The sequence below is a fragment of the Telmatherina bonti genome (genome assembly GCF_933228915.1).
Source record: "Telmatherina bonti genome assembly, chromosome: 6".
NCBI classification, from domain to species: Eukaryota; Metazoa; Chordata; class Actinopteri; order Atheriniformes; family Telmatherinidae; genus Telmatherina; species Telmatherina bonti.
Window position 1 is genome coordinate 31,783,449 of NC_136624.1, and position 16,518 is coordinate 31,799,966.

Genomic DNA, 16,518 nt, shown 5'->3' on the forward strand with positions numbered 1-16,518 from the left:
ACTATAATGTATTGTATTACCAACATCAACTGCTTTCATAAAAGTTGTGGGTTTACAGATGATATCTCCATGTGCAGAAGAAAGAGAAATTTATTCTTTTTCTTGCAGCCTCAAGAGCAAAAACAAAGCTCTTGCTTCTCATGGAGTGTGTAACAAGCTTAAGGATCTTGATTAAAAAAAAAAGTGCATGCTACCATTGAACATTTCATTTCATTTTGTGCACTTTAAATAATCAAGTCCTTTGTATAAATGTCCGGAGGCAAGTTTCAAGGACTGTAAAGCACGAAAGAAATTGGAACTGAAGCTAATTACAGCTGTCTCCTGTTTTGTGGGATCTAAAAGGAACAAAGATCGTTGTGTTCAGTCTGTCTACTATTCTTTTTATGTGTAATCTTTGCAGTCAGAATAATAAACTGTACTTTTAATTTACTATTTCAGTAAAGGATAACTAGGTTTGTTTCCTTTTTTGTCATTTATCAAATATGGTTAAAAATGTATTAAAATTAATATGAGCACAACCTGATTTGATATCATACAGGATATACAATGAAATGTAATTTTATCCATCTTATTCCATTGTCATGCTGGTTTTGTTCTAATAAATTTGGCATGTAAAATTAAACAAATTACTCCATTTCAAAACCATAGAATATGTTGCATTTAAGTGTGGCAGAAAACATGTTTATTATATTGACAAACATACAGCATTTTATCCAGAACAGAAAACATTGTGATGATACACTATTAGAAGGCATCTTTACTAAGTTACATTCATAAATGTGTTTTTTATAAAGTCTTTAAGATGCTTGAAAGTGATACTGGAACAGGTGTAAGAAAAAAGAAGCTTAAAATAAAAGTTTATAGTTAAGCCATAAGTTACCCACTGAGCAACCAAAACTGTATAAAGTGCCAAAAAGGCCTGTAAAAGTCCACAGAAACTCAAATGAGTGACTCAAAATAAGAAATCTGTTTAAATTAATCTGAGTGTAACTCAGAGTCATCTGTAATGTCATCTTCATCCATTTCTTCTGCTACTTTAGTCTTCTTGGTTCCCTCTGAGTCACTCTCCTGAGCCAGCAGAGAAAAACATGAGAAACATTTAGTTTTTACAAACTGAATAACACAAAGTTTTACGCCGCATGCCCTTCCTGATGCAACCCTCTGCATTCATCCGGGACCTCAGAGAACACTCGTGTTCCCCTCGGACCTACAGGACTCGAACTGCAGACCATGAGGTGTTTAATTCAATATGCATGTTTTTATCATATGAAGCATTTTCTGCTGTCCTTGGAATGAAAACTGCTTTATAAATAAAGTTTGATTTGATTGTCCACATATATATATATATATATATTACAGAGAATAATCAATATAACATCAGCCAGTTATCGAGCAAAATTCTTTAGAGGGGCCTTTTTTTTTCCTGATATACAAAGTACCTCATCATCTGAGGGCTCTTGCGGCAGTGGCAAAGCCAGGCTTTCCTCCTCCTCATCATCGTCATCGTCACTATCCTGTGACTTCTGAGAAAGAATCTCTTCACCCTGTAAAATTGAATCTATAAGTCTCTGAAAACTTAAACTAACACAACGCGCGGATTAAGCAAGTTCTGCTCATGCATTACCTTGAGGTTCCGATTCTTTAGATTTCCCAACCAGAAGGCCTCCTGGCAGTTGTTTAGCGCCAGCATGGCCTTCACTCTGTAAACAAACAGCTCGAGGCTCTTCTTCAAGGCCGGTACATGGTTGGTCAAGTTGGTATCCTGATGAATCTGAGAACCAGCAAATAATAATGCTGCTTAATGCAGAAGCTTGTTGTCTGTGAGTCAGCATGAAGGATTTATTCTTTCTGATCAGGAGCTACGAGATCCTTTCCCCAGGGAATGAAAAACCAGTAAGAATCTGTGAACTTATTATGTACCTTAGAGTGTCCACACATGTGGTGGAGCTGACGAGTGCTGAGCTGGAAGGTCTTCAGCAGACTCTGAACATCCTCCTTACAAAGACACATCAAACATGGTAACCTTGTAGGCAACACTTCATTTTAAATGACTTATGAGGAAAAAAAGCACAATATTTTCTAGGTTTATTTATGCTTTAGTGTCGATTTATTTTGATAAAACAGCGAAGCAGAAAGAGAAACAGTGGGCTTAAAAATAAAACAAAGACTTAACCAGTGAGCCGACTTAAAATTTCTAAATACTATTTTATCTAAAACACATTGCAGTCTTTTAGAAAACCATTGTTTTTTTTTCTAAGAAGTTATTTCTTTAATACCTTGTGCTTTTTGAAACTGTAGTCCAGAAGCGGCATCCCCAACTTCAGGAAGGATTCCAGAAAAAGCCGACCATACTGTTAACAGGAGGATTATTACAATCAATCAAACAATCCAAACGCAGAGCGTAAAGTTTTATTCAGCTTGCAGAGCCATCTCACCTTTAAGCACACGTTGAGCACCAGCCTGGAATCAAACACCTGCCATGAAGATCACAGAACAAAATGACCACAGTAAGCGTTAAAATTAAGAAAATTACAACAATCTCACCAATGATATAACGTTGACCATCAGACCCAAACGTTAAGCAAATGCTTTGAAACACCTCAGGTCAACCATATTCTACACATTTCAGCTTTATAGTCACAATAACACAGATATACCTTCACTAAGTTGACCAAAATATGAAAATCTCTGACAGCTAGGTTCCATGCCAGCAGCTTCTCGCTCTGAGTCTGAAAGACAGATACAGATTCTGCAGTTTTTCTCATTTTATCACAGGACAGAATATGAAATATGACACATACTGGAGAGCAGACAGTATTACACCTAGTGGCTGACCTCAGTGCTGTCACTTATTTTGCTAGCAGGAATCTTCCTGGCAGCTTTATCCAGCTCTGCCATCAACACTTTGTAAAACACCAGGAAAGTTTGCCTAAAGAGAAAGAGGAATTAGAAATAATCAGAAGAATAATAAACTGTATTTTTACCTGATAATGGGAGATAAACTAGTTTCACAACTACAGAAACTAAGCTACTAAGTGTTGCAGCAACTATAGAAACAACAGAACTTGACTGAATGTTCATCAAAGAATGGTGAGGTTTACCTGCTCAGAGTGGGCCATGATGCGGAGCTCTCATCTTTCCCTGCATTGATCAGTTCAGGAATTCCTTTGCCAGCAATTTCCTCCACTGCCTTCAGAACATCATCGACATGCTCCATGTAGATGCTGCAGAAAGCAAACAACCACCCTAACGGAGTGAGAAATCATGGATCTGAAAAAACGTACAGTACTTCAACCAAGCTGCGTCGTTTTTCTCATCGCATGTTAAATTTAAATTAGATTCTATTCATTGTTATTAAGGTGTTAAATGCTGACAACTTTACTTCAAATCAATTTAAAGTCTTATATTTGGGTAAATATAACATTATTACCTGTGGGGGATAAACACACATAACCTCGAGCTTCACCAGTAGTGAATTTGATTTAAAGAAAAAACCACAAACTTGTCAAAAAGTGTTTTTTATTTAATCATTCATTCATTTACTATATTGATTAGTCCAATTCAGAGTTTAGGGAAGCTGGAGCCTATCCCAGGAATTAGCAGGTGAGGGGAAGGGTACACCCTGGACAGGTCACCAGAGCATCACAGGACCAACATAAAGACTGACAACCATTGAAGACACATTCACATCTGGCTTTTAGATTCAAATCAGAGTCTGTTTCCTCAAAGTCCACTTCATTTAGCAAAATGTGAATGTGCAACACAAATTCTGATTCTGATTCATGTGAGAAGTGCAGTGTGAATCCAATCTCTGTCCAGAATCATATTGCCCCCCTCCCCAACTGAACAGAGTCCTCAATCAGACCAAGTCTAGTGTATTATCCTGATGTGAACACACCCTTAGTCTCACACTCAGTCCTAGGGAGAATTTAAAATGACCAAAAACCAAACGTGTCTTTGGGCATTGGGAGGAAGACAGAGAACATACTGCCCTCCCCACGTGAACCAGTATGTTTAGTTGTTCTGACATTAAATACTTTATTAATAAAGGTCTTTTTGATCTAACAGCTCAACATTTTAAGGAGAATTCATTAAAGTTGAATTTCTGTTTGGAGGCAAAAACAATGCAGATCCCTTTTAAACAGTCACAACATTTCTGACTGAACCCAAACTTTATGTTTGGCTTTTCTGCACTGCATTCTTATGTTTATCTCCCTGGCCAACTATTGGCCTGTTACTGTGTAACAGTGAAACTGCAACACAAATACTGTGGGTGCTTTCAGTTGACTATTTCTGGCTTTTATGTATTAGAGCCCTTTCTATGATTTGCATACACACCTCAGGAGAGCATGAAGCGCTTCATTGAATTTGTTCCCTCGCTCTCTCTCTCCGCTGGCTGTCACCCAAACTTGGCTCAAGAAATGTTGCGCAAGGGAAGCTAAATAATAAAGGGCACAAAAACAAAAAAAAAGATAAAAACCCCCTCATTGCAATCGGATTCTACATGATAAGAGGATTAAAATGAGGAAACAAATGAGGCTGACCAGTCTGCTCTCTGTAAGCAGCAGGACTTCCTCCTTTCTCCGACACTGTGGAAAGCAGCTGGGAGAGACACAGAGCCGTGCTGAGGTTTGGCATCGTGCTGCGGAAATTCAGCAGGTACTCAAAGCTGTGTCTAAAAAAAAGTTAATAAAATAAAACGCAAAAGGTTAAAATCAATACATCAACTATCTCAACACAAAGAGACAGAGATCAGAATAATGGACCTATAATGAAAAAGTTTGAGTCCAGGCTTTGAATGTCAGACATGTTGTTCTGTTGGCGATGCTCATTTTACACTGTACATATCTTCCACTGCAGAACTGTGTACCACTGCTCTTAAAAGGATTATTCACTTAAAAGCACCGATTCTCTGTTTAAAAGCATCTTCGGTCATCGTATTGCAATTTTTTTAAGTAGATAAAGAGAATCAAATCATGCATATCTTCTGTCTGGCTTTATCATTTAATCACTCACTTCACCAGCTGCTCCAGACTCAACTCAGCAACTGCTTCTTTAATACGTCCGGCTAAAATTTCAAGACTCTTCTTCCATAAGACCCGCTGTCCTGGCTGACTGAAGCCAGACCTGTCGAGCACACACATGGATCCACAACATATGTCCAAATCAAGAAAAATTTTAAAAAAAAAAGAAATAATAATCAGAGAGATGCTCCTTAAGCAAACAGATGCACCGTGATGCTGGTGGTGCTCCTCACCAGCTGAAGATGGTGTTCAGGACCTGCAGGAGCAGCTGGTAGCCCGACGACATTAACTGGTGTTCCTGCGGATCTGTAGCAGGTCCATCCACAACGCCGTTGTTCTCAGATAGCAGGGTCTGCAACACGCAGAAGCAAGCACGGGAGTTTTTTTGGGGCGAAATCTAACAGATTGAAATAACTTTTCATTCACATGCGGTGATTTTGTACCTGAAAATGGTTGTGACAATTCTCCAGGTGTGTGCAAAGTGCTGGCAGCAGCTGGACACAACAGGAGACGATATCTTTGGAGCTCCTCTGTTGCAAGTGGGAGAAGCCCACACTTTTATCAGCTCTTCCCTGCACAGGAGCAGAATTCATTAGGCTGAGCATTAACGCTATATATGCAACACTCTCAGTGTGAAGGAGGAGAACACAGACAGGTTAATATGAACATGCTAAAATTAATACCAAAAAGAAATTAGTTTTGTGATCGACAGTTGGGTAGAAAAAAAAAAGCAGATGTTTCATGATGTTCAAAACCAAAGAAACAACAAAGTTCATTTAAACTGTTTACCTTATTTATGTGCAATTATTCATTCTAAGCCTGGTATGAGAATCTCCATGATTTGGTGTAATTTACTAACAAGCTGTAACAAGTTGTAGACGGACACAGGCATGAAATGACGATGCTTCTCAAGTTCACTCGCTTGTTTTAAACACACAGCGGTTTAAAATGCCTCTTTGGAGAGAAAAAGGCAGTAAATCCAACTAGTGTTAATAAATCTCTGGAGATGTGGTGGGTGGAAAATACTTCCCACAACAAGAAATACCCATTTCGGAACTTTGCTGAACTTCAGTGGTAAGTACAGAACTTACAGCTGTTTACATGGGGCTCCGATGCTGTGTTGGACTGTGGTCTCTGGCTTGGACACAGAACAGCAACTAGCTTGTCCATGCAGTGAGCCGTGAGAACCGTTCAACCTGCAACTAAAAACTGCCTAACTTCTGTGAGAGGACCTCGCTACACACACTATGCGTGGGCACGTTACTCTCACTAACCAATCAACAGGCTATACTTAGCAACAGTAGGGACTAAAAGAGGGCCTGACTAAATAACCTGAGACCTGCCTTACACTATGTTTCCAGTACCAATCACCAGGTATGGTAACATAACACCTGGATGAACACTCCTTGTCACGGTGTGCTGGACTCAGGTCCTGCTGGGAACGTCTGACCCCTGCGGTTCTGTCATGTGGCATTTGTTACATCATTACTGCATTTGCTTTTTTTTCCGTACCTTGAGGAAAGGGGCTCTCTTGGCAGGTGCAGCTGCAAGGCTGAACTCCAGTTTGTGAAGCATGTCCTCCAGCAGGAAGACAAGCTCAGCAGGACCCAGCAGAACCTCTTCTCGAACCTCAAGAATGTAAATAATGTTACTCTGCAGCATTAAAATACATTAAAATCAGCATGAACGCAATGGGTATAAGCTTACCTTAGTGTGGAGCTCTGAGTCCAGCAGCGAACGTGACAGCAAGCCACACTGCAGAACACTGAGCACCTCCATGTCCAGCTCCCTGAAAAACAGTCTGTATGCCGCCAGGCTGACGCCTGACCGGATCTCCTTGTCTTTCTCCTTTTCTGGCACCTCCTTCAACGCAAACAGTCACTTTTTTTTTTTAACTGACGGACTTACTTTGAACGGCCTCATATGAAAGGTAGAAGTTTACCTGCTGAGTTTCATCTGCTTCAGTCGCCTCCTCGGGCTGAGAGCTGCCTTCTGTGGAGTTCTTACCCGCAGCCTTCCTCTTCTTCCCTGTGCCATCGCAACAACACATGCAAAGTTAAACAATTATAAGTAAATAGTCCACCTACATGTGGTGTAGTGAATGCAGTTACCTTTCTTTGATTTACTTGCAGGGACAGCGGGGTTAACTGCAATACCTTCTGTGCTTTCTCCATCAAAGTTGCAAACAGGTGGAACATAGCCAGGTGTTCCTGGCAGACATAATTATTGAGTTGAGGAGACACTGTAAAGCAAACCGGCAGAGAACGGACTTACACTGCACGTCTAAAACACACCTGCAAGAGCCCTTTCCAACAGCGTCTGCAGGTAAGTGATGTTCTGCAGGCGAGTCATCACCTTCATCTTCATCTCAGTTTCTTTTTGTTTGCAGAATGCATTTACAACCTGTGAAAAGCACAGCTTCAGTCATGTCTACCAAGTGGGCTCCACTTTATGGCATAAACATGTTGTTACCTCTCTGAACCAGTTGATGGTGTGGAAGAGCAAAGTACAGAGGAACTCCCTCTCGACTTTTGAAAGGCTCTCAACTTTCTCCACGACATCCATGTCTGTCAGGATCAGAGGGCAGCCTGCATCGCAACAAACATATAAACTGCCACATCTACAGATGACATCAACAACAAATAAAAAGTGTCACATCCTCCTCATCTTCCTCACCCAGGAGAGCGTCGATCTCATCCAGGTCTCCCTCGTGCTGCTTCTCCTCGCACAGCCTCAAGAGACGAAAAAATGGAGACAAACATAGAGGAGACACTCGCCTGTCGACAGAAGCAAAGCAACAGCACAAGCTCAGTGATTTTATCCACATCTGCAGTTTTTCACACATTAAAATGTACATTTTCATTTAAAAAAAAAGGTTTTACTGTGAGCTTTTAGAAGCTGTTGGAGATGGTGTGAGTGGGGTGACAAACCTTTGTGTCTTCTTGGTTTGAGTTTGCTGCTCTCCTTTGTTTTGGACGTCCTTCGCCAGGAGAGGCAGCAGGTTGATGGCGATGCCTCCCTGACTCTCATCCTCATCCAAGTTGTACATCACATGAGGTGGAAAGGGGAACGAACTTAAAACAAACATTAAGATTTATGATTCTGATAGGAATACATCATCACAGAATAATTATATATACATACATATACACAGAAAGAAGTTCCTTCTGAAGTTGCGAGCAGTGCAGTACTAACCCTGTTATGTCTGGCCCAAGATCCACTACAAAGTCATCCTGGAAGTCATCCAGGACACTCTTTCCTATCATGTCCTATCAGAGGGAAGAAAGCATGAGAGCAGGATTAGTTTTTTTTTCTCCTTGAGGTAAATACATCTAAATACATTATATGTCATTTAAACTATGGTACAGCCATGTTAAAATACAATATTACCCTCTTTCAAGTGTAGGACTTTCCAAAAAGGCAAATAAACAACATATTTTACATTGTCATTTATTTACAAATTAATTTTATTTAAAAGAATAAAATAAAATAAACCCAAATGCAGAAGGGACATGAGAAAAACAAAGTTCACACAACTGCTTATGTATGAATTAGCACAGTCAGAAGCAACCAGCTAATGCTAATGATCATTAAGAAGTGTAATCACTTTAACACAATATCCAGGAGGAAAGACATCTGCAATGATCTTACAGAGGTTATTATGGTTGCCCATCAACCTGGAAATGGTTGTAAGACCATCTCTAAACAATCTGTTGTCTATCATTTTACAGTGAGCAAAAAATTGTTATAATAAAAACATGTTTCAGACAGCTGGCATTCGGCGTGAGAGTGGACGTCGCAGGCAGACTGTCGGATGTTTTAAGAAAAATCAAAAGAATTACATTTTATTATCCTGCAAGATGCTTTGTACATACATGCCACAACCAAATATCTGCAATCTCCAAAATCATATCATATCGTTATCATCGTGCTTCACTTTTTAACCACTGGTTGTTGTTGTAAACCAAAGCCAAGTGAACCTCTCGGAGTTAACACGGAGACACCCACTGGCTGTTACTGACATAAAAGGCTCTTCTCGGCTCTACAAGCCAAACATATCTAACTTGTATTCTTCAATACAATAACCATGGAGACCTACACTTGTGGGAATGATAAATATTAGGATCCAGAGACTGAACCAGGACAACCAGCTTTCAGTTTTGCCAGCCCTACTGCTTGGAACACCTTGCAAACTGAGCTGAAGACGGCATCCTTGCTTCCCAGACAGCAAGAACATTTTCAGCAGTTCCAGTCTTTTTAACTTCATAATCTATCAGTTCACATTAAAACCTCTTAAACTGTCTGAAATTGCTAAATTATTTGGCAGTTTTCATCTAATTTTATTGTTCGAATGTACTTTGCAATTGTAGTTTATTTTTCATGATGTGTTGCTGATGTTGGCCACAATAAACCTGATATAAAAACAGTATTTTAATCTGGTTAAATAAAGTTTGATTTAAAAAAAACAAAAAAACAATTCTGATATATAAAAATTTTAAATTTTAAATTTAAACACAGATTTAATTTAAAATTTTATTTTTACCATAAATTAAGTGTCAATCAAGGATTTGTTTTAAACTGGGGAGACACACCTGAACCTGTGGATCTAGAGTTGAGCTCCAGATCAGGTTCGCCAGTTCATCGTAGTACAGAGCTGCAGCCTCCGGAGAGCTTTCACTGCTCGACTTCAATAAATCCAGTAAGCCCGTCACCTGTCATGAAAAACCGACAGAAACATGGAAGGGGGAAGCAGAAATCTGTAACACACAGGTGTGGACAACGCTGACAGGACAGGTTTTCATCATCATCACATGCATGTGCAGCATAATTAGGGAAACTATTTCAGTGCAATGCACAAAGATGACATCAAATCCAGATTGGAGGAAGTGCTGACAAGAGATTTCAGCTACAAGCTGGGGTTACGGGAGACACCATGGAGAACAACATTTCATGACCGCATGCAAAAATTTATTGCGGTGTACAGGCATGTTGTTACTGGTGCCTTTTCCTTGACAAGAGAGATTTGTAATGGTTTGCTGATGTCAGCGTACAAAAAACTGAACTGAGTTGGTTAAAGGTTTCTTCAGTCTGATTGTAAACAATGACTGATTTTGGGTGGATAAAAAATCCTGTCACAGGATACGGCTGGCTTGCATGCCTCGTTGATGTTTCAAATCATATTAATTTAAATTGGTACGTGTGGGATCCTCGTTCCTTTCCTTTCTTCCATTGAGTCAGTGTGTGGTAGTGTGTCAGCAGCAGCAGCAGCAGCAGCCATCCTCACAGTGCTGATGCCAACAGACTCACAACTCTGAGGCCACGGCAGCAACTCATTACAACAACTTTCTGACTTATTACTTCATACTGGACTGTTTCAGTCTACCCATGACACCGAACATATCCTCTGCAACTCTTCATATCTACAAACTGGGACTCCTGTTAGTTTTGGCCCCTCCATATGACATGAAAGAAGAAAAAAAAAGAAAAGATGTGCTCATTTAGGCAGCTTCCAACAGCAGCAGCAGCAGCAGCAGACTCGATATAAAAGATCATCGACTCATATTCAAATCACTGAAATACCTGCAATGCCATTCCATGTGGGACTGAGTGATTTTCACTCCATTCATTGACAACAAAAGCAGATATTAGTAGGTCAAAGTGGGGTTCTGTAGAGCAAAAATAGCTCTGAAGACATTCATGTCCATGTAGATAATTAGCTGAATAACAGTCACAGGTAACATCCTAATAAAATGGAAAAAAAACATCAAGTGAAAAGTTCAAAACTTAATTCTGACTATTAAGTAATAAGTACCTGTTTAAATTTTTCTTCTGACAACGAGGCACCTTGTGACTCCTTGCCTTTTTGTCTGGGATGAACAAGAGGACATAGATTGTGATGAAACAGGAAGAGTTCAGATGAGAGCACGAAAACAGCAGAAAATACCATTTAAAAGCATGAAGCCCGTTTGCTACCTGCAGGCCCCCAAGCTGCCGACAATCATGACAGCACCTATGATGCCAATACGCCTGTATTTATACACGGTGCTGGAGAGCTGCTTGCGGATCACTATGTGCATGTCATCCTGCAAGAAGAGCAAAAACAAGAATATTGGATCAGCAGGGAAGGATGGCGGCATGTTGTGTTGAAAACACTCATCATCCAGCAGTGTCTCTAAATCTGTACTTGTGCACCTGGATGTGAGACCCTTGCTGCTGCTGCCCAAACGCCAGTCTGCTCAGAAGGTGGAAAAGTCTTCGAATCTGCTGCGGAGTCAGGTTGTCCATGTAGTCCAAGATTCCCTGTGTCACACGTCCTGATTGGTTAAGAACTAAAGTGAATGCGTAAGAAATGGCGACATGAAAAGGCTCGATACCTTGACAAAAACAGCATACAAGGCCATTTCCAAGGGTTTTTCTGTAACAAGACCGCAGAGCAGCTCCAGAGCCACATCGACCTCCCCACCCACACCACTGCACACGTGTGTCACCAGAGAACCCACAACCTCCTATAAAACATAAAACAAGATAGAATTAAAACTAATCTGAGCCTTTTTAGAATTAATACCCGCATAGAATAAAGTCTAAACTTACCTGATGGCAGTAAGAGTCGAACGCGGTGAAGGAAAGTCGGTACATATGTCCACCAAACGGCACAATGCAGGGGTCGGGGGAGCGCAACAAACTCTGAGCAAGAGCCAGGATGGAGGGGAAGTATCCTCGTATGACCTGCAATATTACCAGCAAATAAATACAACGTGACAGTAACAGTGTTAAAGGCAAGAGGCCTACAGGTGTGCGTACTGATCCACCTGAGAATAATCCCTGAACGTTTTCTGCAGCAGAGCCTCTTGGAAGAGTCCACTCCTCACTTTGAGCTTCAGCACTCGCTCGGCTCCCCGCCGGCTCTGGTTGGCATTGGTGGAGTGGAGGATGAAGAGCACCAGCAGATCTATAATCTGGTGTGGAGATGTTTGCACAAAAACAAACTAGTAAAAAAGATTTAGGTTTCTTAAATGATGGTGTCTATAGTTTTAAATAACTGCTGATCTCACAACCTGAGTATGTGAAGATTATATTAATGATCTAAATTATGTAATACTACATATCTTAATGAATAAATGGGGTTACAAGTTGGTTGTCCTGGAAGGAGCTCAACTCTCCAATAAATGTTCTCCTGGAACTCTGAACTCACCTTATGGTCTTCCATTTGGTCCACGGACTCTATAGCCTGATAATAAAAGACAGTCGAAGTTAAATCCATTTATTGTTAAGCATAAAAGAACAATAAATGTACAATTTCATGCATTAATATATATTACCAAAGAAAGCTTTGAGAACAGATAAACAACATACCTTAAGCCAAGCCTCAGAAATGCTTTTCTGGAAGCGCACCGCCGACTTGATGCAGTCCAGAACCAACGTGATGCTGTCCTGGCTGCTAGCAGCCGCTGCTGTGGAACCAGACCTGCTACAAAAACACATCATGTGTAACTTCAATCAGATTCTGGACCATGGTCTTCAATACTGAGCTGCAGCTAAGATGCTTTTATCTTACAGTGCAGCTCCTTTACTTTTCATACGACTCTGAGAGGCCTGGAGGACAGGAGGGAGAACACACTGCTCCAGTTCTAGCTTTTTACGGAGACTACACAACACCTATACACAGAGACATGGGTGTTACGTTTTGATTTCAACTTAAATATTGCAAATGCAAAGTGTCAACAAGGTGACGGGATGTCTGACCTCATTTGCATCAGAGGCTGAGACAGAGTGCAGGATGAACTTCACCACTACGGGCAGGTCTTCAAGCTGCACGGCAGCTAGCATGGCCATAACGGACACGCGGACCTGAAACAGAAGGCAGCAAGCTGTCGTAGCACAATGAATGTACATCCGCGTGTACGTACGTGCATGTCTAGTTAAAGCTGTACCTCTGAAAGTAATGATGAAGTGAGGTTGAGACTAGAAAGGGCATCCAAGACTGGGACAGTCAACTGAGTGTTCTCCTTGAGAATGGAACTACAGAAAAGAGCGAAGACACCATAAACCTGCAGACTGGGTGCAACCTCCCAAAAGTCCAAATAAAAAATCTAATATGCAGGCATACAGGCTTATGGTTCATACTTTAGCTCCTTGGCTACGTCATTGTGCTGGGAATCTTCCAGTATCTCTGGTAAACTGGTGATGATGTCCCGCTGAACTTCCACTGGTGCTGCTGAAACCAGCTCCATGAGCTTCACCGCCAGTTCCTGCATGCAGAGACGGTGACAACAGCACAAAATAAAGAACACAGGAACCACTAAACACCTTTAATACCATCACTGGGTGTGACAAGCAAAGCTGCAGCAAAACATACAATTACAGACAGATTACCTTACTGTCCACAACTCTGTCTAGCCATTTGAGCTGGTTAATTATCATTCGTGGGATACTGAGTCCTCCATCACTGGCGCTGTGAGGCACAGAGGGAGTTTAGAAAAACTTGTGGAAAACCTATCATGAAATATAAGTGATCTGATTAAATACTGACCTGTCAAGCATGAATTCAGGAAGTTTCTCAAGCAAAGAGTTAATGATCAAAGTCTGTATGAAAAGATTGGATGACATATGATTAATGAATACATGTCTTAAAGCAGAAAGTAGTATTTGGAATTTGTTTTGCTGCGTCACATTCTTATAATAATGTGACACAGTTATGTTATAAGGTCTTTTTTTTGTTAGGAGGGGAAAAAAGAAACACCTGTAGCATCTCAATGCCCAACAACATTCGCAGCAGACTTTCCTGGAATGAGTTGACAGAGCTGCAGGAAGGAAGAAAAACATGTTAGCCTGTCAAGCACGATCCCTGACGTGAATTTCTAGGCAGAGTATCAACTGCCACAACCTTGAGAGTTGGTGTTTTCATTACCTTGTGTCTCCCTCAGACAGCTGGGGGACACATGGAAGGAGGCAGTTTCTAAAACGGTCATCATTCTCAATGTAAGCCTCCAATCCAGTGATGAACTCCTGTATGATCTGAGGGAGTTATAAAGCTACGGTTAAATGTGAGCAACAACACCCCTGACCAATGCATCTGCTTCAGTGTTAAACCGTAGACTGTAAATGAAGAGATGGACGGTGAATCCATGACGTCACCCATATGTTTCTGAAGAGCTGAATTGAAGCTCGGTGGGCGGTTCCTACCATCGCCATCTTGGCAGGGGCATGCGCATCGTCTCGCCCGGAAAATACATAGATAGGCAAAGAGGTAGAGCTGAGAGGGGGGCTGTGAGCGTCATGGTGGATGATTGATATCAAGCGAACCCCAAGCTATCAAGCTAACCAGGCCAACCCGGAGATAACAGGAGCTAACCAGCTAACGGAGGTAAGCAGGCTAAAACTAAATCATGTTGTTAACCGGCTAAAAACAGCAGTTCTTCTACGTTCTTCTTACTTGAAGCGGGAGATCAGGCACCTGTCAATCAAAAGGACACGCCCCTAAAGCTGACGAACTTTGAGATTAAATGACTTTTAAACAGGCGAGTTAGAAAAAAAATTCTCTCCCCCCACAGTTGTCATGAAGATAAATCTGACATATTAAACCGAAAATGGATTTTTCAATCAGGCTGTAAACATGTTTATTTCTGCTGTGAAGTTGGTCTTTTTAACATGGGAGTCTATGGGGATTCGCTCTGTTTTGGAGCCAGCCCCTAGTGGATAAAAGGGGAACTGCAGCTGTATGCACTTAGGCTTCACTGTTTACCGCCGAAGGCTCCATCCATCTTTATATACGGTCTATGTGTTAAACACTAGGGTGGGTGCAGGGTTTATACTCACACCGGGGTACCTGGGACTCTTCCGTAGTTGCTGCTGTATCCGCCTTTGGAAAACTACCTGGTCAACAGCTGGAAGAGAGAAGACACAAATGAACCTCTGCCTTCTTTCATTCATACATTCATTCATTAATTTAGAGGCCCAGTGTGTGTTGTGACACAGAGAATCATGTGTTTACCGATCTCATTGGATGTGACACCTTGTTTCAAGGTGACACCTGCCTCCCTCACAAATACAACAAAGACACTTTCATTTGTCTCCTCTGAAACAGGCTCCTTAGACTGGCGACCAGTGCTGCGACTCTTTTTTGCTTCTAAAGACAGAGAATCACATAGGAGAGTTTTAAAAAAAACAAAGAAACAAAAAAAAAAAAAAAAAAAACAGCTTCCACTTCACTGCCTGATCCAAGCATATATTTATGTACATTGATCGTTGTTGACTGTTACTTTTATCAGTCTGAGATTAGCTGGAGAATGTCACACTAATGAGCCTTGAGGAAAAATAAACTTACTGCTGGTTGTAGAAGCTCCCTCCCCTTTTTCCGCAGAGGAGCGTCGCTTTTTGCGCATCATCTAATAAAGTAAAGATAAGGAGAGTGTTGAAAGCGACAGCCATGAGGTTGACAACCTTCATCAAAGTGAAGAAAAGCTAATCATGCATGACATGACAGCTAAGTCCTCTACGTAGTTTAGCGACTATTCATAGAAAGGCACGTTATTTGTATATAGTTACGTCAAGGTTATGTTGTTAGCTAACAGTATAATTCTCAGTAATAATAACAATGAAATATACTTTTGTTTTAGAAAACGAGCTCACAGATGACCAGCAGGCTGAAGTTACAAAACAAACTTCCGCGCCAATATGCGACCAACCTACGCGCGTGAACTACGTCACGGTGGCTCCTCCCACTACTTACGTCGAAATAAATTCCCTGTGCGGTATTAAAAGTAATATCTTTTTAAATACATATAGCTGTACCTTCAGCTAATTACTCTGTCAAGATAATATTGTGTTGCCAAAAGAGGATTATTGAAATTACAACGTGAATAGCATGTTTTACAGGGTCTCCATGGCCACCATTGTGGCGCGTAATTTGACAACTGGCAATATGTGGAGGTTAGGATTCTAATGTTAAGAAGACGTGCGGAGTTACTCCGGTGTACGCCGTGTTGCTAAATGCATCCACCCCAGCATGTACATCGAAGAGTAAATGCGGTCGAGCTCATTCTCTCCCGTTTCTTTCATCCTTTATTCCTGCTTCGTTGGAGAGCAGTCAAATTAACTAAAGACATTCTTGGATTTTTTTTATGTCTGGTCCAGACCGTCTGGGCCTAATTTGAGTCAGGTGTGTTGGATCAGCGCCACACTGAAAACATGTAGGACTACTGTTCTCATAAGACTGAATTGAATAGCACAGCTTTAGGCGCCCCTGAAAACTTTGAAATGTCTTATAGAAAAAAGGTGCCATACAAATAAACTTGTCTTACTTTGTCACGTTGAATAATGTTAATACCCCCCAAAAGCATATGCCTGCTAAGTCAGTTCATGTTTAAATGAACACAAAAGATACAAAGAAAAGATTGTGAGCATGTACAAATTTTTGCAGCAATCTTCTCCGTTCAGTTGTCAGCTGTGTTAATCAGTTTTTTCAGTATCTTTATGTGTCTGGTTCTGATGCCTC

The 16,518-nt window shown here is 41.0% G+C and overlaps 1 protein-coding gene across 1 annotated transcript; it reads right to left on the reverse strand.

Annotated features, from left to right (window-relative positions):
• Positions 1 to 975: 975 nt before the first annotated feature.
• Positions 976 to 15,409, reverse strand: fancd2 (FA complementation group D2; the record flags this gene model as incomplete). Its single annotated transcript, XM_079242121.1, has 43 exons — positions 976 to 1,068; positions 1,440 to 1,544; positions 1,625 to 1,771; positions 1,921 to 1,995; positions 2,277 to 2,351; positions 2,436 to 2,474; positions 2,658 to 2,729; positions 2,836 to 2,929; positions 3,102 to 3,224; positions 4,339 to 4,438; positions 4,545 to 4,675; positions 5,017 to 5,127; positions 5,258 to 5,376; positions 5,468 to 5,596; positions 6,537 to 6,653; positions 6,732 to 6,887; positions 6,967 to 7,052; positions 7,136 to 7,234; positions 7,319 to 7,427; positions 7,497 to 7,612; positions 7,701 to 7,801; positions 7,955 to 8,098; positions 8,220 to 8,293; positions 9,617 to 9,736; positions 10,837 to 10,891; positions 10,998 to 11,107; positions 11,217 to 11,324; positions 11,399 to 11,530; positions 11,616 to 11,750; positions 11,834 to 11,980; positions 12,217 to 12,252; positions 12,378 to 12,489; positions 12,580 to 12,680; positions 12,768 to 12,872; positions 12,956 to 13,043; positions 13,149 to 13,273; positions 13,398 to 13,476; positions 13,555 to 13,607; positions 13,765 to 13,825; positions 13,933 to 14,039; positions 14,841 to 14,908; positions 15,016 to 15,150; positions 15,349 to 15,409. 43 exons carry the CDS (start codon positions 15,407 to 15,409, stop codon positions 976 to 978), a joined length of 4,353 nt encoding a protein of 1,450 aa, XP_079098247.1.
• Between the last annotated feature and the right edge of the window lie 1,109 nt (positions 15,410 to 16,518).